The sequence below is a fragment of the Megascapheus bottae genome, chromosome 7 (genome assembly GCF_031878675.1).
Source record: "Megascapheus bottae isolate mThoBot1 chromosome 7, mThoBot2.hap1, whole genome shotgun sequence".
In the NCBI taxonomy this organism is placed as follows: Eukaryota; Metazoa; Chordata; class Mammalia; order Rodentia; family Geomyidae; genus Megascapheus; species Megascapheus bottae.
Window position 1 is genome coordinate 55,476,833 of NC_143515.1, and position 24,504 is coordinate 55,501,336.

At 36.8% G+C, this 24,504-nt stretch overlaps 1 protein-coding gene and 1 non-coding gene across 8 annotated transcripts in view; one reads left to right on the top strand and one right to left on the bottom strand.

The window, feature by feature from the left end:
• Positions 1-24,504, bottom strand: part of Mta3 (metastasis associated 1 family member 3) — a 122,235-nt gene that overhangs the window by 30,102 nt on the left and 67,629 nt on the right. For 4 of the 7 annotated variants that reach the window (XM_090337057.1, XM_090337052.1, XM_090337051.1 and 1 more), the window contains 6 exons: positions 19,614-19,802; positions 16,725-16,799; positions 14,385-14,443; positions 9,595-9,719; positions 4,417-4,568; positions 3,447-3,669 (listed from right to left, as the gene is read on the bottom strand). In XM_090337057.1, coding sequence (XP_090193183.1) covers positions 3,447-3,669; positions 4,417-4,568; positions 9,595-9,719; positions 14,385-14,443; positions 16,725-16,799; positions 19,614-19,802 — 823 coding nt within the window. Of the gene's footprint in view, positions 1-3,335; positions 3,670-4,416; positions 4,569-9,594; positions 9,720-14,384; positions 14,444-16,724; positions 16,800-19,613; positions 19,803-24,504 lie in introns of those variants that run through there. The other 3 variants (XM_090337050.1, XM_090337054.1, XM_090337053.1) reach the window with 3 other exon arrangements.
• On the top strand, positions 281-387 carry LOC150060825 (U6 spliceosomal RNA). The gene has a single exon (XR_016536316.1). It is a non-coding gene; the product is annotated as a U6 spliceosomal RNA (small nuclear RNA).

The following is a 24,504-nucleotide window of genomic DNA, read 5'->3' on the forward strand; positions in this document are numbered from 1 at the left end:
GGATTTATTTTCACATAAAGGTATGTTATTAAAGAAAAATAGGTATTTGGGGAAACTGGTATTTAAAGCATTTTCACATTTGCATATACATATCACTTGGTATATGTATTCACAGGTTGATGATTCCAGTTTTCAAATTATTTAATAAAAAACATATTTCCATACTTCAACTTGAGCCAGCTGCATAAACTCTTAACTATGACATTGGTTGAGATGTTGCTTTTAAGACCAGAAAGCCATGGAGGGGATCAGTTTTTACATGCTTTAAAAAAAACCTCAAGTGCTCGCTTTGGCAGCACATATACTAAAATTGGAATGATACAGAGAAGATTAGCATGGCCCCTATGCAAGGATGACACGCAAATTCGTGAAGCGTTCCATATTTTTTTTATACTATATGGTATTTCTGGAACAAGCCACATGTTTTAGACATAAATGATCATTTCTATCATATTTGGCATGACCTTTGCGTGTTAATATTCCTATTCAAACAAGTAATGGGAAGAATTGTTTATGATGGGGTCTGATAAGAAGATCTAATGCAATGTTTCACTATATTCATTCCATACTATCATGTCTCAAATCACTTAAATGCAAGTATCACATATAAAATCAAAGTCAAATAAAATGAGAATGTACAAAAAAAATATGAAGAACCTCAAATTCAGAGAGCTTCCTCTCTCAACATGATGATCAAAATTTAATACATACAATACTTACGCTGGGCATGGTAATAAATGCTTATAATCCCAGCATTTGGGCAGCTAAGGCAGGAGAACCTTAAGTTCCAGGCCAACCTGGGCTACATAGTCCAGGTTAATTTTTGTCTGAAAAATGTAAAAAGATTAAATTTTTTTTCCATATTCATCAGTATTTTTTTAAATTATGAAGCTCCACCTGACTGAAAAGTATATTCAAATTGTATATGGTAATTATTAAATACTTTTTAAAGGAAAAGGGTTAAGAATCTTGGAGGATCCTGGTGCCATTGGCTCACGCCTGTAATCCTAGCTAAGGACTGTGGGTTCAAAGCCAGCCCAGGCGGAAAAGTCTGTAAGACTCTTATCTCCAATAAACTATTCATTAAAAGCTGGAAGTAGAGCTATGACTCAAGTGGTAGAGTGCTAACCTTAAGCACAAAGAGATTCAGGGACAGTACCCAAGCCCTGAGTTTAAGCCCTGGGGCTGATTTAAAAAAAAAAAAAAAAAAGAATCCTTGAAGGTAAAAAGCCTTAAGGAAAGGTTGTTGATTTAAACCAAACCATAACAACCACCCATTCACTTTCAGGAGAAGAGAGGCTTAGTTCTCTGTGTACATAAGGTTAACACCAAATCTCATGACAAAGCTAAGATGAAGGATCTGCTGAAGAAGTTATGACAAGGTTAGTCCAATTAGAAGGGGACATAAGGATAATCAACTAGATGGTAGGAAGAGCTCACTAGCTGCTTGTCTGAAAGAAATTTCAGCAAAATAGTTGCTCAATTACTATAATTTAAAATCTTATGGTAAACTTAATCATTCTAAGACTCTGGCTCCAAATGTGCATTGCCAACCAATGAAAATAGATTATATGCTCGCTGAATCTCTTCACAACCAATTTTTCTTATACATGTAAAAATAAAATATAAAGTAATTGCATCTGGATCCTTTTTGTAACAGCATGGCCCAGCAATGATGAAAATATTAGAAGTGATAATAACATTTCATGCACAAGAATCAGAATAAATACAAGGTGCAAATTAATTGAAAAATCAACAGAGAACCAAAGGAAAAAACTTCCATAGCAGCAATTAAATCAGTGATGCTTTCTTTTTCATTCATGGGAACAAAGATGACACTGGATCCTAGACAACTGTTTTTTAGCCAGTCCTGGGGCTTTAACTCAGGACCTGAGCGTTGTCCTTGGGTTTTCTCAAGGCTAGAGCTCTACCACTTGAGCCTCAGCACCGTTTCCAGCTTTTTTCTATGTATGTGGTACTGAGGAATTGAACCCGGGTCTTCGTGCATGCTAGGCAAGCACTTACTAGGCCAAACTCCTGGCCCATCAGAGACAATTTTAACAGAAGTGTTTCATTCACTTTTCAAATGTTTTTGTTCTTTTAAAGAATATATAAGTAAATGTGTGTTTAAATTACCTAAACTGTTCAAATGAATATATATTATTTTCTAATTCCTTAAGATAGTAGGAAAGTAATAGCTTTAAGTCCATGAGCTCACAAAAGCCAGGACAAATATAATGCCAGGACAGATTCTTAAATCCACATGATGTGACATGGCTGACTCCTCTCAGAGGACAATGACTCGCTGCCTATCTCTATTCTCTACACAGAAATGCTCCTGTTCTTACAGAGCTTTTACCTTTAAGCTTTAAAGTCTTTCAATTTTCAATTTTCTGCTGAAAATTATCTTTAAGAACTGAAAAGTTATTTTTTTTATCATTCTCTTTATGGATACCTTCCTTAAATCCAAGTGGAACATCTGATAATCATTTTTTAAAAAAATCTCACAGATAAAGCCCTTGAATGTCTTTAAAAGAGTTCCTGTTAAATTAGGCGGTAATTTTTTATCCCTTAGAGAGAAAAAGTTATATGGCCATGGTAGCCAAGGATATAACTCCAGAGCTAACACACAAATTATGAACGTTTTCAAATTCATAGTAATAAACAGAGAAATCCACAATTCATTGACGTATGATCCTTATTCTAACAAAGAAAATGAAACACAAGCAAGATTGTTTTGGAAATGGATGAGTAAATGTTATATGACAATGGATGATTATGAAATGGGAACCAGATTGGACAAAAATAGACTGTTCAACAACAAATACAGACAGTAGCTTCTAACCGCAAAATGATTTTTAAATTTATTTTTAATTTTCTAAACCTTCGAATACATACAGCATTTGTTATGAAGTACTGTGAATTTCTATTATGTTGTATGATGGTTGTCAAAGGCTCTAGGGCAGAAGAGAGTCTTATAAAGGCATACAATTCCTAATTAGTATAAATTTTATTTATACCTAATTAATCCAAATAGGAATGGCCTATGCTGTCTCAGGCAGTCTCACTAATCAGTGTCCTTGGGAGTTGTAGTGTAGAACTACCCAATTGGTACAAGTGCTTCAATAAGGGCTCTTTTGTCAACTGTTTCAGTAATGTAACAACTAGACAGGGGCACTTCCTGCCATCTCTTCCTGAGCACTATTTGGAGGGAAATTTACAGATTTCAATGTTGTTTTCAGGCTAATATGATACAAATGGGAGCAGACAAAAACAATGCCTTTTTGAAAAATGAAAAAAAAAAAAAACAAAACAACAAAAAAACCAAAACTCTGTACACAAGAACTTATGTTTATTGCAAACAAACAAAAAAGGGACAGAGATAGAAAAGAGAAAATGGTCAGGAAAGCACAACATATAAGGTTAAGAATTTAAAAACGTCTTACATTCTGCCCTAATGGCAGCATAATTAATAGCAACAAATGGCCGTCTTGCTGCCTGCCTCAACCGTAGGGTATTTTTGCAGACCTGACGAGCAAATTTTGTGAAATATGTAGTATGAAGGAAGAAAGCCTGGCGTGTCTTCACTGAAGACTTGGGACTCCCAGTGTTTCGGACTGGCATCCCTTGCATGGCCTGCCGGGACAGGTGACTTCTGACACGGGAGTCCTGCGAACATTGAAGAATAGACTTTGTCAAAATACATTACCACTTGCCTCATGTTTAAATAAGAATCTACTTTTAAAATCATCCCGATATATCTGTGACTTAAGAAATTATCCTGAAAAGAGAATTAGAAAGCGTACACCCTTTTTGGAAGAAGGGAACATAATACAATTACACCCAAACTAGTAAGAAACTGTCTAGGACTTACTTATATTTGTTTTATAACTAACTAATGAATAATATTAAGGGGTCCTAAGATAACATCAGTACCAAAGCATAACAGTCTCCTTCTGGAAGAAACAGAGAATTGACATCCTCAATCTAAAGGACTCTACCAAAATTATTTTTCAAGTAAGTTTGAGCTTGATTTCTTCTTGTCCCTCTACAATAGCCATGGAGAAAGATAAGGTACAGGTGCTTTCTACAAAATCTATAGGTTATAAATGGTTTGAAAAGCAATTAGAACATTTGTAACTCTACTTATGTTAAAACTCACAACCACCCATCCCCCCACACTTCTAAGTAATCAAACAAGACTAGTATTTTGAATACCTGAAAAAGTTTGGCTTGCCCCTAGGTCGTAAGTCCACACCCATCTCAAGTTTTAGAATGCTACGTTTAACTGTTTAACTATGAAAACAGCTTTATTCACTTTTAAATAGTCTTACATGTACTTCTGTTTTCAAGGAGTGAGAAACAATTAAAAAACTATTTTCAACACTAAAATTTAGACTACTACTGTTCATGTACCTCTGTAGTTGGGCTAGGAGATAACTTTTCTTCTTCTGACTGGGTGGGCATTTTCAGGCCTCCATATTTTTTCCAATACAGCCAACAAGATGCACATAATCTACACTGCATGTTAGGTGGCCCCCAAGAATACCACTGGTGAGACTGTGTAGCTAAAGTTGAAGAAAAAAAGGAAAACCAGTGCTAGAAAATATGACATCAATACAGATAATTCAGTATCTCCAAGTTATACCAAAATCACTTGTAATTCTCAGTGTAATTTTCCTTCCCTAGTTTATAAGTCAAATACAAAAGTATGGTATATGTGTATACATTTTAGTACTTAGAATTCATTACACACACCAAGTGCCTGTGGAACTATATTAAAAGAAGCGATTAGGTAAAACATTCTATATTATATACTTTACTGCTAGGGAATTTTTGCTTTGATAATTAAAATTGCTCTTCTGTACATTTCTGGAAGTAAGTCTTCAGAAAGGTAGCACTATGACTGTTGTCAGTGTTTAAAGTTGAAATCCAAGTTTCCAAGTTCATGATTCAAAACCTATGCTAGGCTTTGTTTAAAGTACTCAACATGTGCTCCACTGATAAGTCAGAAATCTCATAGAAACAGAAATCTATTTGCCAATTCCTTAATTTTATTTATTTCATTTTATTTCCAGTCCTGGGACTTGAACTTTGGGCCCAGGTACTGTCCCTGAACTTCTTTTACTCAAGGTTAGCTCTACTACCAAACCATTTCTGCCTTTTTCTCTTTTTTCTTTTTTTCTTTGTTTTGGTCGGTTGTGAGGCTTGAATTCTGGGCTTGGGCGCTGCTCTGAGCAATTCAGTTCAAGGCTAGTGCTCTACCACTTGAGTTGCAACACCACTTCCAGTTTCCTGGTGGTTAATTGGAGGTAAGAGTCTCACAAATTTCGTGCCCTGGATGGCTTTGAATCACTATTATCCTCAGATCTCAGCCTAAGATTATAGGCGTGAGCTATGGGCACCCAGCACTTTTGGCTTTTTTGAGTAGTGTTATTTGAGATAAGAGTCTCACAGACTTTTTTTTTTTTAAACCTTAGCTGGCTTTGAACCATGATCCTCAGATCTCAGCCTCCTGAGGCCTGGGATTACAGATGTCAACCACGAGCACCCAATAATTTTTATCAATAGACATAATACACACTGTAGTATTTCTCCTTTGAAACACAATGCATTTCAATACAATGAATCCTTACTAACAAAGCAATATGTAGCTGATACCACAACATGTTCAATCATACCTATGTTAGGTCTGTCTTACAATTTAAATTCCTGCCATTAAAAGCATATCCATGATGGATCCAAACTTAAAACAGAAAACCATTGTTGAAAAATATTAAAACTCTGTAGCTTTGTCTTTCAATAGTCTGATTGCTAAATTATTTTCATTAGACCCAAATAGGACACTGAAACAACTTCATAAACTATTATAAGAAAAAGAAAGTAGTGCTGGTGTGATTATGTGTTGGGGCGGGAAGATAGCTCAGTAGTAGGATGCGCTTCACATGCTGGTTTCAACTCATCTCTTCCTCTAAAAAAAAATTAAAAAAAAATTTAAGGTGTGTGTGTGTGTGTGTGGCTGTGGGAGGTTATAGAGCTGGGTGCCAAGAGCTCCCATTTGTAATCCTAGCTACTGAGGAGACTAGGATCAGAAGATGGTAGTTTGAAACCAGCCTGGCAAAGTACCTTGGAGAGACACTTATCTCCAAGTAACTACCAGAAAGCCAGAAGTACAGCGCCTCAAGTGGTAGCACATTAGCCTTGAGCAAATAAGCTCAGGAACAGCACCCAGGCCCAAAGTTCAAGCCCTAGGACTGGCACCAAAAAATAAGTAAATAAATAAATGAATAAAGTGACTATTATACTTTTCAGGAATAACACATGAACTAATCAATTGTTATTTTTGGAAGATTTCTTGCAACTAGAAGGATTTCTTATTGTAATAATTTTTTAAAATGTATTTATCGGGGGCCGGGAGTTTGGCCTAGTTGGTAGAGTGCTTGCCTAGCATGCATGAAGACCCAGGTTTGATTCCTCAGTACTACATTCATAGAAAAAAGGCAGAAGCCATATAATGAGTGATGTCCTTAATGTACTATGTTATCTCTCATCTCTTTTGCTGTCACTTGGTTATATCATATTGTTACAATATTTTACTTTGTTATCTGATATACTGGATATATGCGTATTTGGTTATTTGAAATTGCATATGGGAAGGGGGGAAAACAAGATGAGGGGTGGAGGTAGGGGGGAGGGAAATGGGGACCAAGACATGAGAAAGGGTATCAATGTATGTGAAGTAATGCACCTTCTATCTGGCAAATATAATGTAACCCTTCTATTAATTACAATAAAAATATGAAAAAAAGGAAAAAATTTGTAAGGAAATGGAAAAATAAGATGATTTGGGGATGTGGAGGGAGGGAAAGTGGGAGAAAAACATGGGAAGAGGTATCAATGTTCAAGAAGTATTATACCTACTACCTGACAAATGTAACTGTAACCCCTCTATATATCACCTTGATAATAAAATACAATTCATAAAAAAAAAAAAGAAAAAAGTCAGAAGTGGTACTGAGGCTCAAGTGGTAGAGCTCTAGCCTTGAGAAAGTCCAAGGACAGTGCTCAGGCCCTGAGCTCAAGCCCAGGACAGGCAAAAAAAAAAAAAAAAAAAAAAAAAGTATTTATCAGTCCTGGGACATGAACTCAGGGCCTCAGCACTGTTTTTTTTTTTTTTTTTTTTTTTTTTGGTGGGTCATGGGGTTGGAACACAGCCTGGGTGCTGTGTCCCTGAGCTCTTCAGCTCAAGTCTACTACCCTACCTCTAGGCCTGGGTGTTGTCCCTGAGCTTTTCGGCTCAAGGCTACCACCCTACCTCTGGGCCTGGGTGTTGTCCCTGAACCCTTCAGCTCAAGGCTACTGCCCTACCCTTGAGCCAAGCCCCACTTCCCAGTTTTTCTAGAGGTTAATTGGAGATAAGAGTCTCAGGTTCTTTTGTGTCTGGGCTGGCTTTGAATCTTGAGCCTTAGATCTCAGCCTCCTGAGTAGTTAGGATTACAGATGTGAGCCACCATGCCTGGCTGTTCCTGAAATTCTTTTGCTCAAAGCTACCACTCTACCACTTGATCCACAGTGCCACTTTTGGCTTTTCCTAATTATGTGGTTCTGAAGAATCAAACCTAGGGCTTCATGCATGCTAGGTAAGCACTCTACCACTAAGCTACATTCCCAGCCCATCTTACTATAATAATTTAAAATTAGCTGTTGAGACACAAAATTTTAATAATTCTAAACATCAAGTCAAAGATCTATAAGATCTATTTTGCATTCCAAATATAAAACTTCACTTTATTAATTAACTTATAAGTGATTAGCAACAGAAACATAAAAGTCTATGGCTGTATAAACACAAATCTTATATGTACACTAAGATAACTTTAATAATCTATGGACCAAAAAATATAATTAAAGCTGGGCAGTAGTAGCACATACTTAGCTTCTTAGGAATCAGTTTAAACAGACAAATCTATGAGACTATTATGTACAATTAACTAGCAAAAAGCTGAAAGTGGAGGTATGGCTCAAGTGGTAGAGTGCTAGCTGTGAGCAGAAAAGGTTGAGCTAGAGTACAAAGCTCTAAGAGGGGGGATTAAACATTTTATTTATCAGACACATTACAATGACAGGTGTTTTGTTTTTCTTTTTTGGTTGACTGTGGGACTTGAACTCTGGGCCTGGGCATTGTCCCTGAGGTCTCAAGGCTACTGCCCTACCCTTTGAGCCACAGCACCACTTCCGATTTTCTGGTGATTAATTGGAGATAAGAGTCTCACAGTCTCTAGTGCCTGGGCTGACTTTGAATTGAGATCCTCAGATTTCAGCTTCCTGATTAGCTAGGATTACAGGAGTGAGCCATCACGCCCAGCTACAATGACAATTATTTAAAGCAATATATTCACATGTATGCTTATGAAAAGCATTTGAAAATCAAAAGATTGACAGAACACCAGGTACAGTGGTACATGCCTATAATCCCAGCTACTACAGGGACTGAGACAGGAAGATCACTTGAGCCTAGGAATTTAAGGCCAGTCTAGGATCCCAGTGAAACTATCTAAAAAATAATTAAGCCACTGACACTTAACTGAAAAAAGAATCATATTTTCATTTAAATATATTCAATCTTCAAAAAGTCAAGAATTTCCAATTGTATCCCTTTGTGCTCATTTGGTACGGAAAAACTTTTAGACATACTTCCACATTATATTACTATAAAGTCAACAATATGCCTGATTCCATCTCCCTTGATTTCAAGAGAGAATACTGACTTCGTTTTAAATGTCTTTTCCAATGCTTATGGCTGGTATAGAATACATAGAAGTCATGAAGGCCCTCACTTCCATCTCCTTAATGTAGTAAGGAAGGTTCACTTATCCCCAAACTTCTGTTGAGAGGCAAACACTGAACACGTTCAAGTAACATTGGCTTCCTTCTCTCTCCCACATCATTCCAATAGGAAGAAAAATAGTTGATGATACCAATGCCCTATAAAAGGATCGTACTGTTGGCTTGATAGTTTAAATAAATCCATGAAGTGTTCAGATCATCTCACCAGCCTCACTTAATACACAGGACACATATAATCCTGCTGGCATGGATAGATACAGTAGGATCTAGGGCCAAAAGCAAATATCACAGAACAGTATCTCCCAAACTTGTTTCCTGGGGGAAACTATCTGAGGATTACAAGTAGCATTTTATCAACACACAGACCTTTCCTACAGAATTATTGGGCACCTTTAATTTGCTAAAGGATACCAAGGAACCCAGAAGGGGATTTGGTGTGTATGATAGGACCATGGTTTGGACAAAGCTAATACAATTCTGCCCACAGTTAAGCAAACACTGCAACCAGTCAATACACAGAGAACTCAGAGAAGAAAATCAAAGGAAACACCATGCCCATCCTTGCAGTGTGCTGCAAATCCTTAGCAATTGTCCCCCACAGTCTCCACCTTCAATATACACATGCCTGTGTCTGGCAGAAAGCCTGAGAAGACACTGTTTTGCAGCCAATCCACCCCACAATCTAGACCCATCCCTACAGTTAACAAAGGACAGGTTTCAAAAATACAGTCACTGGAGCAAACTTACCATAGCAGCTCTCACAGGCTCGCCCTAAGAGGGGATTCTGGGGCTGGAATGTGGTCCCCACAGCTCCATTCACAGCACCAAATTTGCCATTGGTAGTAGATATTTGGTTAGGATTTGGTTTGCTGCTTTCAATGAAAAGTAAGTGAGGTGATAAAAATAATTCATGTAACAAGGCAAAAAGATTTACTTTATATAAATTAACAATAAAATAATGTATATAAATTATATAAATAAACTATTTAGCAAAGAAAAAATGAACTGGTAAGAACAAGGTGTTAAGATGAATCCAAACTACTTAAATCTACAAAGTAAGGCTATGGAATGAGCAATTTCTCCCTTGCCCATCCAAATGCAAACTCCTTTGAGCATCATCCTCTGATGCTTTGGAAAGATACATGTGATTAAGCTTTTTTAGCTCTTAGCATAAATTACCCTGAGAAAATAATGTCTGAAAATAATATAGCTTACTATTGAAAAAATTAAGCGAAAGGCAGTGTTGCATAATCAGAAGGCCACTACCTGCCCCTACTGCTGAGGTGAAAGCTGCTGACTCTCACACCAGCTCTCCAGAGAGTAGAGCGGTGGCACAAAGCAAAGATGATGCAGGGCTCCGCACGATTTGGCTCTCCAGCTGAGGAGCATTTGGGAGTTAGTCCTATTCTCACGATAACAATATTATTGTTTGGATTTTTATGGGGCATATAAAATAGTATTTAAAACTAGAAAAAGTAGTAGCTTTGAATTTTAAGATTTTGCATTTTAAGAAGAAAAAGGAGACACTGCCAGATATCTACATGCAAATTTCCCAGAGGACAGATCAACACAAGCACAATTTTAAAAAAAAAACAAAAAACAAACTTGTGGCCAAGATATATCTTGGTGCTTGCTATGCAAATATACCTACCAGTAAGACTACCAATAATCTCTATGTTATCTATCTACAATAGGCTCTCTTGCTCATACGCCAAGTCCTAGGACACTGTGCAGATAATACGCACAGTGATTCATTAACCATATTTATTCAGTAGCTGGTACACAAAACTCTTGGACTTCAAGGAATTTTTTTTATTCTAGAGGTCCTTTCATGTCTACTTGTCAGAAAATAAGCAAAATTAATTAGACAATTTAGAAATGAATATGGAATGACTAGATGGAGACTGCCTTCCTTCCCATGGCTGAAGAAGGTCAAACCCTGGAGGCCTCCAAGTTGGCTCATGGGCAAACTTGGTCTGGCCTGAGAACAAAGAACTTCCTTTTCTTTCCAGCATTGTTATCATTAAGGTTTGCTGATACTCCCACACTACCTTCAGAAGAAAACATTCATCTCTGTCTGTACCAAGGTCAGGTTGCTATTCTGTCAAGCACACTATTCTTTATACTTCTAACTAATGTCAGCAATGTACTTCAGAGGCAAATTGATTTTTGTTTTTTGTGCTGCTTAACCACTGAACTACATCTCAAGCACTGATAAACTAGTTTCAAAAACATATGTTAAGCCAATGATGTTTTCTTATAGTGGTCAGCAGCAAGTGTACAAAAATAAAAAGAAATGGTGTGGAATAACCAAGGTTTCTAAGAATATATAGTACTTCCAATTTTTAAAAAAATTCACAGAGAATTCCATATAAAGATAGAAATGATACAGCTTCCTTAAGGAAAATAACTGGCTACAAATTTCTCAGATATAAAGATTTCTGACATTTTTAACATAGAAATATATATATATATATATATATGTTGATTTAAAAAAAGTCAAATTTTTAGGTGAGCTGCCTCAAACCAAATGACAGTAAATTCAAATTTACTTGGCAAATGAATCTAGACTATTAGTTGAATAATCCACTGATTTTATAATAATAACCTTGTAACAATAATAATCTTACAATGATCATAAATGCAAAGTAAGTATGCCCAGACAACATGCTGGCAAGTGAGTCAATGAAAGTATTTTTTAGTGTTGGAGGCATGACTCAGGTGGTAGAGTACCTACCTACCAAGAGGAAGGCCAAGTTAAAAGCCCAGTTCCACACAATCTCCCCTCAAAAAAAAAAAAAAAAAAAAAAAAAGACAAAATATCTCCTAAAAAAATAAAGTGTCAGGGCTGGGAGTTTGGCCTAGTGGTAGAGTGCACATGCAGAGTCCTCTACATTGCCAAATTCCCTGACTACTTTTCATTACCACATGACAATGCTAATTTCTATCTTTCCCACATTCTTCTTGCAGGGTACTGCTGGCACATACCTATAATCCTAGCTACTCAAGAGGCTGAGATCTGAATATCATGATTCAAAGCCAGCCCAGGGAGCAAAGTCTTATCTCCAATAAAGAACTCAGAAAAGGGTGGAAGTGGTGCTGTGACTCAAATAGTAGAGCACTAGCCTTGAGCAAAAAAAGCTTAGAGACAGCACCCAGGCCCTGAGTTCAAATCCAAGAATGGTTTTTTAAAAATTTCTTCTCAGTTTCTGACACCCTTACCTGGCTTTCCAAAATTAGCTATTATACTCTAATACTGGATTTACTCAGGCCCTTTTATTGTTGCTACATCTCGAATATTTCAACCTATAGTCTGAAACACACCATTGTATGCTGACTCAAATATTTTTTGTATTTCAAGTGGAGAACTTTTCATCTCAGTATAAAACCAATATATATATACATATATATACATATATGTATGTATATCTTGTTGACAACAAAGATCCAATACTTCTCCTCTTTTTGACAAAACAAACTCAAAATGACTTAACCTGATGCTATGGCACTGTTTCTAAGCTTGGTATCAGAAAATCTCCCTAACACTGTGAGCCAGAAATTGGCACTTCAAACTAGACAGGCCAAAGTCAATCACCTCTAAATACTACATCATTTTCAGGGCCACTGTTGTAGGTGGAATGAGAATCATCCCGAACATCTCCTAATTGGTCTCCTTGAATCTGCTTCTCATCTTTTCCAAACCAAATTATATATAGCCGGTGAATTTTAAGTACAAATCTGACAATGATGTTTCTTTGTGCATCTCCACCCTTACCTTTGGTGGAACTGGGGTTTAAATCTCAGGTTTGCAAGGAAAGTGATCTACTACTTGAGCCAAACTCCTAGCCTTAGAAACTGTCTTGATCTCCAAAAATCGCTTAGGACTGGGCTCACATGGCAACGTATCTGTCTAGGAAAGGTCATGGCCCTGAATTCAAACCCTAAGACAATGGGGGGAGAGGGGGACGGGAAAAAGGAAAAGGAAGAGATGGGGAGGAAGGAGACTGATCATTCACTTGGATCATAGATTATAAAGCTTTTTTGGTAGACAGCCACATTATTTTGCGTTTTTTATTTGTTGTTCCCCTCCCCTCTACCTCTTCCCCTTCCTCCCACTGGTTGTGGAGCTTGAACTCAGGGCCTGGGCACTGTCCCTGAGTTTTTGTTCAAGACTAGCACTCTATTGCTTTGAGTCACAGCTCCACTTTCAGTTTTCTGGTGGTTAATTGAAGGAAAGAGTCTCATAGACTTTCCTGCGTGGGCTGGCTTCAAAGTGCAATCCTCAGTTAGCCTCCCGAGCAGCTGCGCAACCAGCATCCAGGCATTGTTAAGTATTTTGTAGCTAATTTTTGGTCACAATCACTAGATTCTGCCCTTGTAGCCTATCTGAGTAGCCTTACACAACACATAAATGAATAAGTATTTTTTTTAATTCACAAAAACAGGTGATATGTCAGATTTGATTCGCAGACTAGTTTAGTTTGCAGATCCCTGATATCGATCAAAATACCAAAGTCAATGTAACACAGAATACAACTTGATCTGGGTTACTTGGTCAAAACTAGTTAAGTATACTACCCACTCTGCAGAAGAAAGCTGCTGTTTGCTTTTGAAAATCTAATACATGAGTCACAACAGTAGGATTTTTAAAGTAGTGATGTTTTATGACTTAAATAATATATATAACTTAGAAGGCATATTCATTCTGCAAAAGATATACTATAATTACAGATCCTGAAAACCATGTTTTAAAAGTGAAACTAGTTATCTGTGAAAATCAGAGACAAATATGCAAGATTCATATTGTCAATCTGACAACTGCTTTCCATGAGGTTCTCTATATATTAAAACAGTAAATACAAGACTAAATATAAAACAATTATACTTAGTACAAAAAATAAGAAAACTCTTGAAGGGACATAGAAATCTATAATATACTTCATTTAATGCCCAAAGAATCTAGCATAGTACTAAATAAATGCTGCCCAATAAACTTTATTTTGCTAAACAAATGATCAAACCCCAAGAACTCAACAAAAGGATACAATCCATTTAAAACATAGCAAATGAAAATAATACTGGCATTCACTATAGTGTGGCTTTATAAGCCCTAATAATAGAATGTCAGACAAAAAAATTGAACCCATTGAATATTTACCAATAGTTTAAATCCCCTCTAAAACCTATTCTGTAATACAAAATTTCAAAAGTTGTTAGCTCCATAAAACACATTAGCTTCAAATAATAGCTGGTCATGAATTTTCTGACACTTTTCCTGCAGCTTTCATAGAATAGAGTAGCTTTCACAGAAGTGCATGGCATTCTTTATTCTAATCCTTGTATTAGACTACTTAGGGTTTCTCTTACTCTTTTTCTTTCTAAGCACCCCCACTCCCAGTCTTGTGCTTTGAAGAAGAAAAAAAAAAGCAAGATTCACAAAGAATTTAACTTTTTTTCTGAAACTAAACAAAATGACACATTTTATAACAACAAAATTAAGATCTGAACAAATACTTCAAAAGATTTCAATTACTTACTAAGTTGGTATATATACTTGTTTCAGCTTACTCTCAGCTTCAGCTGCTTTTAGGCGTTTCTAATCAAAAGATGGATAAAATATTTTATATACAATGCCTACTAATTAATACCACACCATTGTCTTAAAAATTCACAAGAAAATAAATACTAAAGCATGACTCAAAAATTGCTATTTTAAAGTTTTTCTTTTATATGTGTATTCTTAAATGTATATTCTTTTTTGCAGTAACATGCAAAAAAGTCATCCAATTCTGATCTTCAGAAATATGAGTATGAACAATATTTAAACATAGATTTCTTTTCTTTTTTGGTGGCACTGGTGTTTGAACTCGGGGCCCCATATTCTTGCTTGGCTTGCTTGCTCTGTTGGTACTCTCACTTCTTCAGACATACTTTAGTCTAGCTTTTTGCTCTTTTTTTTTTTTTTTTTTAAAGGGGGTAGGGTAGCGTGAGGGAGGGCTAGAGACTGAGGCTGGGGAGATAGTGTCTCATGGACTTTTCTACCCAGGCTGGTTTGGAAGCATGATCGTATCCTCTTTACCTGAGTAGCTAGAATTACAGCACCAAAGGGCCACAAAAGGGCCTCACATATGCTAAGCATGTAATCTACCAATGAAGTATACTCTCAGCCCCAAAAGGACATTAAAAATTAGCCCTTATTCCTTTTAGAAATGCATTTCTATTTTATTTCTTTCCTGGGGGGGTGGGGAGGGGAGAAAGCAAAGGACCAAATCTAGGGACTGGGCATGTCAAGTAAACATTCTACTACTGAACTACATCCTAGCTCTACTTAATTTCTTACTTACCTTTTGGGGAGAATCACATACAAACACACAATCTTTGCTTTTAGAAAAATATTCAGGGTGCTTAGTTTTAAAAATACATGCAAGTAGAAATATTAGAAGACATACAGTAACTTTAAATCTTGGCTTAACTCTAGGATTTACTAAAACCAATCAGTATCCAAGTGCTGGGAAAAGTATTGTAGATTATATACTCAAATGTAGACATGGAACAGCACAATAATGAACTAGAAGGAAAATAATACACAGTCAATATCAAACAAGACAAACTAGAATATAAAGCTATCCTCTGTTTTCCCAAGTGAAAGAAAAATAATATGGGGACAAGCTGAAACTTTCAGAACAGAGCTGAAGTCTTTGGCAATATTTTATCCAAATACTTTCAATAATGTTAGATACCACTGTCTCTATTATCTTTAATGATTTCTTGAATTCAACAGCACAGGTTTCCATACTACACGGCCTTTATTGCTATCCAACTTGTTTTTTGTTTTTGTTTTTTTGCCAGTCCTGGGCTAAGCTCAGGGCCTGAGCACTGTCTTTGGACTTTCTCAAGGCTAGAGTTCTACCACTTGAGCCTCAGCACCACTTCCGGCTTTTTTCTATATGTGGTACCGAGGAATCGAACCCGGGACTTCATGCATGCTAGGCAAGTACTTTAACCACTTGGCCAAACTCCCAGCCCCTATCCGACTTGTTTTAAATAAGCACTTTCTACATTATATATGTTGCTGACACTGAAAACATTATCAGAATTAAATGTTAGCTATTTGTGACCTTAGCTACCTATTGTGGTACTTTTTAGAGTAATTCATAAAATGTATGTGTATTATACACAATTCTTGACACTATATATAATTTATATATTTATAACAGGTATTGTATACAAAATACACATACATTTTAAGCCAGTGCTCAGACCCTGAGTTCAAGACTCAGGACTGGCAAAAAAAGAAAAAAAAGAAAGAAGGAATCACCACACTTAGTTTTGGGTGGGGAGTTGGCCGAGTGGTGGAGTGTTTGCCTAGCATGCATGAGGCCTGGGTTCAATTCCTTGGTACCATGTAAACAGACAATGCCAGAAGTAGTGCTGTGGCTTAAGTGGTAAAGCTCTAGCCTTGAAAAAGCCCAAGAACAGGGCTGGGAGCTTGGCCTAGTGGTAGAATGCTTGCCTAGCATACAGGAAGACCCAGGTTTGATTCCTCAGTACCAAATACTGGTGCTGAGGCTCAAGTGGTAGAGTTCTAGCCTTGACAAAATCTAAGGACAGTACTCAGGCCTTGAGCTTAAGCCCAGAACTGGCAAAAAGAAAAGAGAAAGCCCAAGGACAGTGCCAGGCCCTGAATTCAAGCTCCAGGACTGGTGGGAGAGAGGGGAGAAAGGGAAGAGAGGGGGGAGAGAGGGGAGGGAGAGAGAAAGAGAGAGAGAGAGCACGTGAGGGAGGAAAGGTATAAAGCAAATTTAAAGACCTTTCTAAAAATACTTAAATCAACTACACTTTAATGCAATCATGTTGGTAGCAATACAAAAAATTACCTGCTGTACATATCTGTCAGTAGTTTTCCACATGTAGTAATACTCAATGATGCTGGTCAATGACTTCCAAGGGAGCTGAAAAAATTAACACCAATAAAAACAACCTACTGTAGGAAAGGTTTGCCTTCAAAGCTACTTTCTAAATAATGAAGCACATGTTCATAAGGAAGAGTCATTCTAGAAAAAACATTTTAAAGAAACTGAAATTCTTAAAGATGTCCTAAATGTTATATTAAGAGATTCAAATACAACACTTTATGATTGATACATTTTCAGGTTTACTCAGGAACAGTCTCAGCCCTATGCAGCATTTTCTAGACCTCTTATAGTTGAGGAATGCTTGTGACCCACCTGGACAACAATCCATGGTTGTTAATACTTCCACATTTAACAAAAAAACAGATGGATCTTTAGAGCAAGGACATTACCTTATGCTCAGCTGTGTGGTAATTTAAAAAGTGTTTACAAACATGATCTCCTTATAGGACAAGATCAGCAGAAACAGCTTTGAATAGTAGATCAAGAAAATACATTTGTTTTTTGTTGCGCTGTTGTTGTAGTGGTACTGGAAACTGATTACAAGACTAGCACTTGGCTTTTTGTTTGTAAACTGTTTTTGAGACAGTACCTCACTAACCTTGCCCAGGATAGCCTCTAACCCTTGATCCTCCAGAGTAGCTGAAAGTACCAGCATGCACTACCACACTTCACTATTCTAATTGTTTTTTTTTTTTTTTTAATCCAGTGTGTTCATCAGATGGGGTTAACTGAAAAGTGGTGTTTAAAGAGTCTTGCTAAAGACTCCTTAAGACATAATAGGGTCATCATAGCATAGCCCATTAAGTGTTTTAAGCAAGCCAAGAGCTCTTACCATCTTCTATTCTTAAGAAATAGAACTTGGTATGAATTTACCTGAAAATCTGAAGTCGCAAACCAACTGACCATGTAAACTGAACTTATCATGAGCTGTATAGACCCAAGTATAAAGTGGTAGGTGATGAAGGCTACCACACTGGAGTATCTCAGTGTGTCTACTCCTGATTCATTACCACTTCTGCCTCAACTATCACAGCTTTCTGGGGGAAATCTGAGTGTTGCTGTGGTCTTGCTACACTAGGATCTACCATAATTATACTGTAGTGTTTCAGCATGATATAGTAGCAATTCTGAAACCTAATGAAGAAGGATATACTTTTAGAAGGTAGGACATTATTAAGACAAACATCTGATTTACTACTTTGAGTTGAAAAAAGATGAGCTCTTTCAATTATCATCAGAAGTACAACTTGCCAATGCATAACTGGCAAGAAGCAGAGAACCCTATGAATAGACCTAGGTCTGTGGTGCTGATTAACTCACTGATGGTAGAGGCAGCAGATGCTATGGTGGGGTTTCTGTTATAGTGGTACCACTACAGGGCTAGGCTAAAACCCTGGCTTTACTGCTTCTGCTATGGCACATCTCATCGTGGAAACTGGCTCTCTAAGAGGTTAGTCATCTAACAGGAAGTAATATATGGTATATTACTAAATTAGCTTAAATGTATTCTGCTGTTTTAAATTATGGCCTGCCTATCTTCCCATTTACATTTAGTTCGCTTTCCTAAACTACAGTGCCTAAAAAGCACTTGTAACTCATTTTTGCCAATCAAATATATGTGGAAAAGACCAAAATTCAGAACTAAACTAAGAAGATATACTGAAGAGGGAGGGTACAATAGACACCCCCTTTGCTGGAATAAAGGTGGAAGGCACTGCAGGGCCTGAAGGGGCAAGGACAGAGAAAATGGGAGAGACACAGGGAGAAATCTTCATATTCTAGACTCCCTATTAAGTACAGGTAAGGGTCTGAAGTCCTAGCTTTCAGGAGGCTAGGCATCATGACCTCATTGCTGGAGTGAGACCTGTTACACTAAACAGAATTCTAGGAGAAAGGTAAAAAGAGAGAAAGTAGAAGTGAAGTCTCCAAAATCTGTAGTTGTTTGTATCACCTCTTATTCACCAGTGCTCAAAATAGTACAAATGGTACAGGCAGAATATATATCATATAACACATGGTAATAGACCAAATAGATTAGAATGACCGGATTTTACGATTACTACTCAGAGCATATGCCAGTTATTTAACTTTATGAAACTGCCCTTCTGCTGAACACTAGTGGCTTATGCCATAGTTCTAGCTAACTCAGGAGGCTGAGATCTGTGGATTGTAGTTCAAAGTCCTGCCTAGGCAGGAAAGCCTATGAGATTCTTTTTTTTGTGTATGTGTGTGTGTGGTAGGTCTTGGGGCTTGAACTCAGCCTGGGCACTGTCACTGAGCTCTTCAGCTCAAGGCTATCACCATATCTCTGGGCCTGGCCTGGGTGTTGTCCCTGAGCTCTTTAGCTCAAGGCAACTGCCGTACCCTTGAGCCAAGTCCTACTTCCCGGTTTTTCTAGAGGTTAATTGGAGATAAGAGTCTCAGGTTCTTTTCAACCAACAGAGTAGCTAGGATTACAGACATAAGCTACCGCCAGGCTGAGACTCTGATCTCTAATAAACTACCAAAAAGCTAGAAGTGGAGCTATGGATCCAACAACAGAGTGTTAGCCTCACGCAGAAAAGCTCAGGGATAATGCTCAGGCCCTGAGTTCAAGATCCAGGATTGGCATCAAAACAAAAACAAAAACAACAAACTGGCCTCTATTCTACTGAGAGGAGATAAAACTTACTATATCTATACTGGTAGTAAAGCTCAGTAGAGCACATATTCAAGACACACACACACACACACACATACACACACACAATGTCATAGGCTTGGCTAAATGTATACTATGAGGTTTATCAGATTTCTAAAACAGGTAAAGTACATTGCTACATTTAAGTTTATTTACAACTTTCTACTTACAAAGTCTTGACGTATGTCATTGAAGTCTTTGCCATACTTTTCCAGTGCTTCTTCAAATAAACTAGCTTCAGAGGCTGACCATTCTTCCATTTCATCTCTGCATAAAACCGGTCCTCCAAGTGGGACTAAGACACTAATTGCACGACTCAGATCGTAGCTATGTTTATATAATGTATCCATTGCATGAAACTAGAGAAAAACAAAGCAGACAAAAAAACATCAACTGAATGTGCGCTCATGCTAGATCATTAGGAATAAAAGCACTAAAATGCAGAGACACATTTTAATTAACAGTACACATATGTACGTATGCACATATCTGTGTCTGTATATATTTACTATAGTTTGAATTCAAGGCCTGTCCTGCTAGGAGATATCCTATACATAAGCCACATCTGTAGCCCTTTCCGCTTTACTTTTGGAATAGGGTCTTTTTGTTTATACTTGGACTGATCTGCACCCTGATCCTATTTATGCTTGCTGCATAGCTGGGATGGAAGGCACTATACCCAGTTTATGACACTCAAAAGTATTAAACTGAGAACAAAATTAATCTCACTAATCTGATTAAAAATACCAAAGTTACTTCAGTTATTGCATCAAGTTGGCACAGGCTTCCTTAACCAGAAAAAAATAAGATTTTACATCAATTAGGAGAAATTACACTAGAATTAGATTAAGAGAATAATGTACTTAGAACAAGGTGTGGACAGAAAACAATGGAATGGAGTATGGTGGTTAAGAGAAAACAAAATTAACATCTTTGTGTTTAACAGATAAAACAAACATGATAAAATCATGTTAAAATGCTAAAATGCTTGAGATTCTGGTAGACTAAAAACAGATGACCAGGTTTGTTTCAAACAGCTAGACCAGTGTGGGTTACTATTTATTTCAAGGAAGAATGTCTCTGAGGAGGAAAGACAAATTAGAAAATACAATTAGTACATCAGAGATAGTTTAAACATTTTTCAAGATTGAGTGGTAAAGGACTTGGGCTTGTTTGAGGCTTTGGGTTTGATTCCCAGCACCACTAAAAAGGGATACTTTTCTCTAATCAGAACACATGATGAATAGAAAACTTGCAAGTTTTGAATAACTTTTAATGCTTTTTACACCAGAGAGTGATTCTTTCTTAACATGTATATACATACACATTTATGCTTGCAGAAAAAAAGACAATCAGTTCCACATGTGTATGGATAAGCATAATGGCTTGACAAAGATGGGTTGGCAAGGTGATTCAAACCTTGTTCAAATGAGAACTAGTTCTCCTTGCATTTTCTCCTCCACTTTGACTTTCTAACATCTGAGCACCAAGGCTTGCATCTTTTATAAAAAAAGCATCACAGGTAAGGATACTTCACTTAGTAAAGCCTCTTAAAACATTCCATATAATGGCAGGAGACTGGAAAATTCTCTTTTGGTACAAGAGTGTAACATAAAATCAAATATCAACTAATATCTAATAAGAAAAAGTTACTGGCAGGTTAAAAGTATATATCTGTGCTGTTATCTATTAATCAAAACATTGAATGAGGGTATAAAAATGAATTTGTTGACAGATGTGAAAATGATATTTAGAATACTATTTGGTATATAGTAATTAACAAGGATTGATACCTCACTTAAAGTATTGGATTCCACAAAACAAGCCAAATAGGGCTTCCATTATTAATTTCTTAATTTTGAAATGCCTCAGTAGTCTAGTAGCCTCAATTTTCTAGTTTTAATCACAGTTATGGCCATTGCCCAATATTGTATTTTGATGTATGTGTCAAAAACATGGAGGAGTAAATTCAAATTAATTTCTTAATCTAAGTAGAAGGGTTGCAAAGACATTATAACTGATCTTGACTCCTTGCTAATACTACAAAACTTTAGGATCAACTCAACTGCTTCTCTAGCTAACCTCACTAAATAGATTCTGTAGTCTAGCTATAGTATATACTTCTCTAAGTTTTACATTATCTTTGAAACTAAATAATTACTGTATCTGAATAACTGACCTAGTCAAATGAAAAGATCAATAGCATTTAGAGTTCCCTTCAATTAACAATACAGTCCATGTGCAGTTATTTCTAGGGGGTAACTGTTAAAAAATCAGTTTCACAAAAAAAACACATTGTTTTGGTAGAAATGCATATTACCATTATCTTTCTGATAACACAGAAGTTCTTGTGAATAGACTTTTACATATAGTCCATTCTTCAAAACTTTAAGCAAAACTTGAACAATTTCTAATACAGAAGAGATAGCAAATAAAGAAAATAAAGCTAAATGAAGAAAATAAGCTATGAAAGGGCATAAAGGTCGTCATATAACCAATGACACAATTTATTACCAAGAGAATAAAAATGTAAAAAGCTAGGTAAATTTAAAAAATAAACAAGTAATTTCATACAAAGTCAAAATACTACCTAGAAAAGGCATGAAAGGAATCTTTAGCTCAACCTTGTTATGGTTACATGAATGTATATGTAAAGATTTATCCAGTATGCATCAAAGTATAACACTCCAAAAGAAAATAAATTTTAATCAGGTGCCAGTGGTTCATGATCTGAGGACAGTGGTTTGAAGCCAGATGGGGTTGGAAAGTATGTAACTCTTATCTCCAACTAGCCAGCAAAAAAACAGAAGTAGAAGTGTGGCTTAAGTAGTAGAGCACTAACCTTGAACAGAAAAAGCTCAGGGACTGTGTCCTGGCCCTGAGTTCAAGCTCCAGTAATAGCAAATAATAGTAATAATAACAATAATAAATTTAAAGGTGTAACTCAAAGCCTACCCTTCAGATAATACTCAGCAAAAAATACCATCTTTTCAATAAAGATTCATATACACATTGCAAGATCCATTCAAATCTAAATTAAAACAAAAAAAAATCCAAAACATAACTCAGCACAAGCTGTTCTTTCTGCCAGAAAGTGGTGAAGGTGTTGTCATATTTCATCTCATTCATAACAGATGGAGATGACAAATAAAAGTATTTTAGGAGGAAGAATGACAAGGAAAACTTGGCAATGGAATTCTCATCTTTTGTTCATTAACTAGAATCACAGTATGATAAATTAGATTGTTGCTCAGCAACTATTCCCTCCCTCCCCTGGGAGGTCTATAGGAGCTATTCTTCTGCTCCACTCATGTTGGACTTGAGCGTGTTAATATATGTGACATAACAAAAGCCTGACATGTGCTTGTGCCTTGCCCTCTCCTGCGCTGACTTTTACCCACCCAGGACGAGAAATACATGAGGCAGATCTGCCCCACTGACCATTTGGCACCTACCTTGGACCAGTCTAGTTTATCTGAATTGTTGACAAGCTACAGATGAGTCGTGAAATTAACGTTTATTGTTATAAGCCACTGCACTTGGGGGAAGTATGCTTTTCTTTCCCTTCTGAGAATAAAAAATGTATTCAGCCAGTTTCTAGAAGTGCTATGAGCAGATGGCCCTCACCTATTGGTTTCCTATGTAATTATCTCAATTTAAGAAAGATTCATCACCCAAGGTCATATTTACTTCTGGAGCAGCTTACACTCAATGTGGTAGGGGTGTAAAGGTCCGGATTTGAGCAATTCTTTGCACATACATGAAATCAGCTGAGGTTTTTATTCAGCTTGCATCCCAATTTGCTTCCTCTGCTATCCATTCCTGCCCCTTTTCTTCCATGCAGCTTTTTTGTTGGTCATAGGGCTTGAACTCTGGGCGCTGTCCTGAGCTCTTCAGTTCAACGCTAGCACTCTATCACTTAAGCCACAGTGCCATTTCTGGTTTTGGAAATAAAAGTCTCATGGTCTGTAGTGCCCGGGCTGGCTTTAAACCATGATCCTCAAATCTCAGTCTCTTGAGTAGCTAGGATTACAGGTATGAGCCACCAGAGCCTAGCACCATGCATTTGGGGGGGAGGGGGAGGCAGGAAATCCAAGATCAGGACTACAACTTGATAGCTGAGGCTTTCCCTCACTAGATAGTGCTCTACCACCTGAGCTATGCCTCCAACCTTAAGGGCTTCCTTTCAAGCACCTTGATCCCAAAGAAACATCCTAAAATTCTTGTGTGATTTGTTTTTCAGGGAACCCAATTTGTCTTACAGAGTACTACTGTGTTAACAGCTAATACATACATACATTCAAAACTGATTTACTCAAAGACAATTTTTATAAAAACATCATATTTGTAACTCTAGCACAAATGAAAGCATTTGAAATACTGAATCTCTCTTAAAAGTACTGATTGTAAACATTTTTCAAGGCAGTAGGTGAATATAAAATCATAAATAAACCTCAAACTATGATCAAAGCAAATATCTTAGATTTAAAAAAGAAATATACCCTTTACTTTAATTTTTGCTTCATTGAGAGCAAAACACTGAGAATGATCATGTTTCAAGTCCTAAAAGATATTGTAATGTACTAAAAGAATCAGAGCATATATATCTCTAAATACAACCTATCCCCACAACTCACATTTATGAAATTTATTGCTTTGGAAATAAACTCACAGTTCAAAGAAAAAAATACAGAGTTAACTAGGAGATACTTAGAAATGATTGTGAAAATACTATATATCAAAATCAATTGCAAGGTACATGAGAGTAAGGAAGGAGAAAAAGGATCAGTCTGCTGCTCAGGACTAGTGAAGGGGGTTGAATAACAAGAGGATAAAAGTGGTTAAATAGGGTTGATATAGGTTGTATTATGAAAACAGAATAATGAAACCTATTCCAATTGTTTTGGGGAAGAAGGAAAGAGGAATGATAGAGGAAGATTGTTTGGAATACATTGTAAACGTGTATAGAAATGCACCAAATGAAATCCCTTTCTGTATAATATCTCATGCCTACTTAAATCTTCTTCATCTTACCTTTACTACTGAGAAAGACAATTTCCT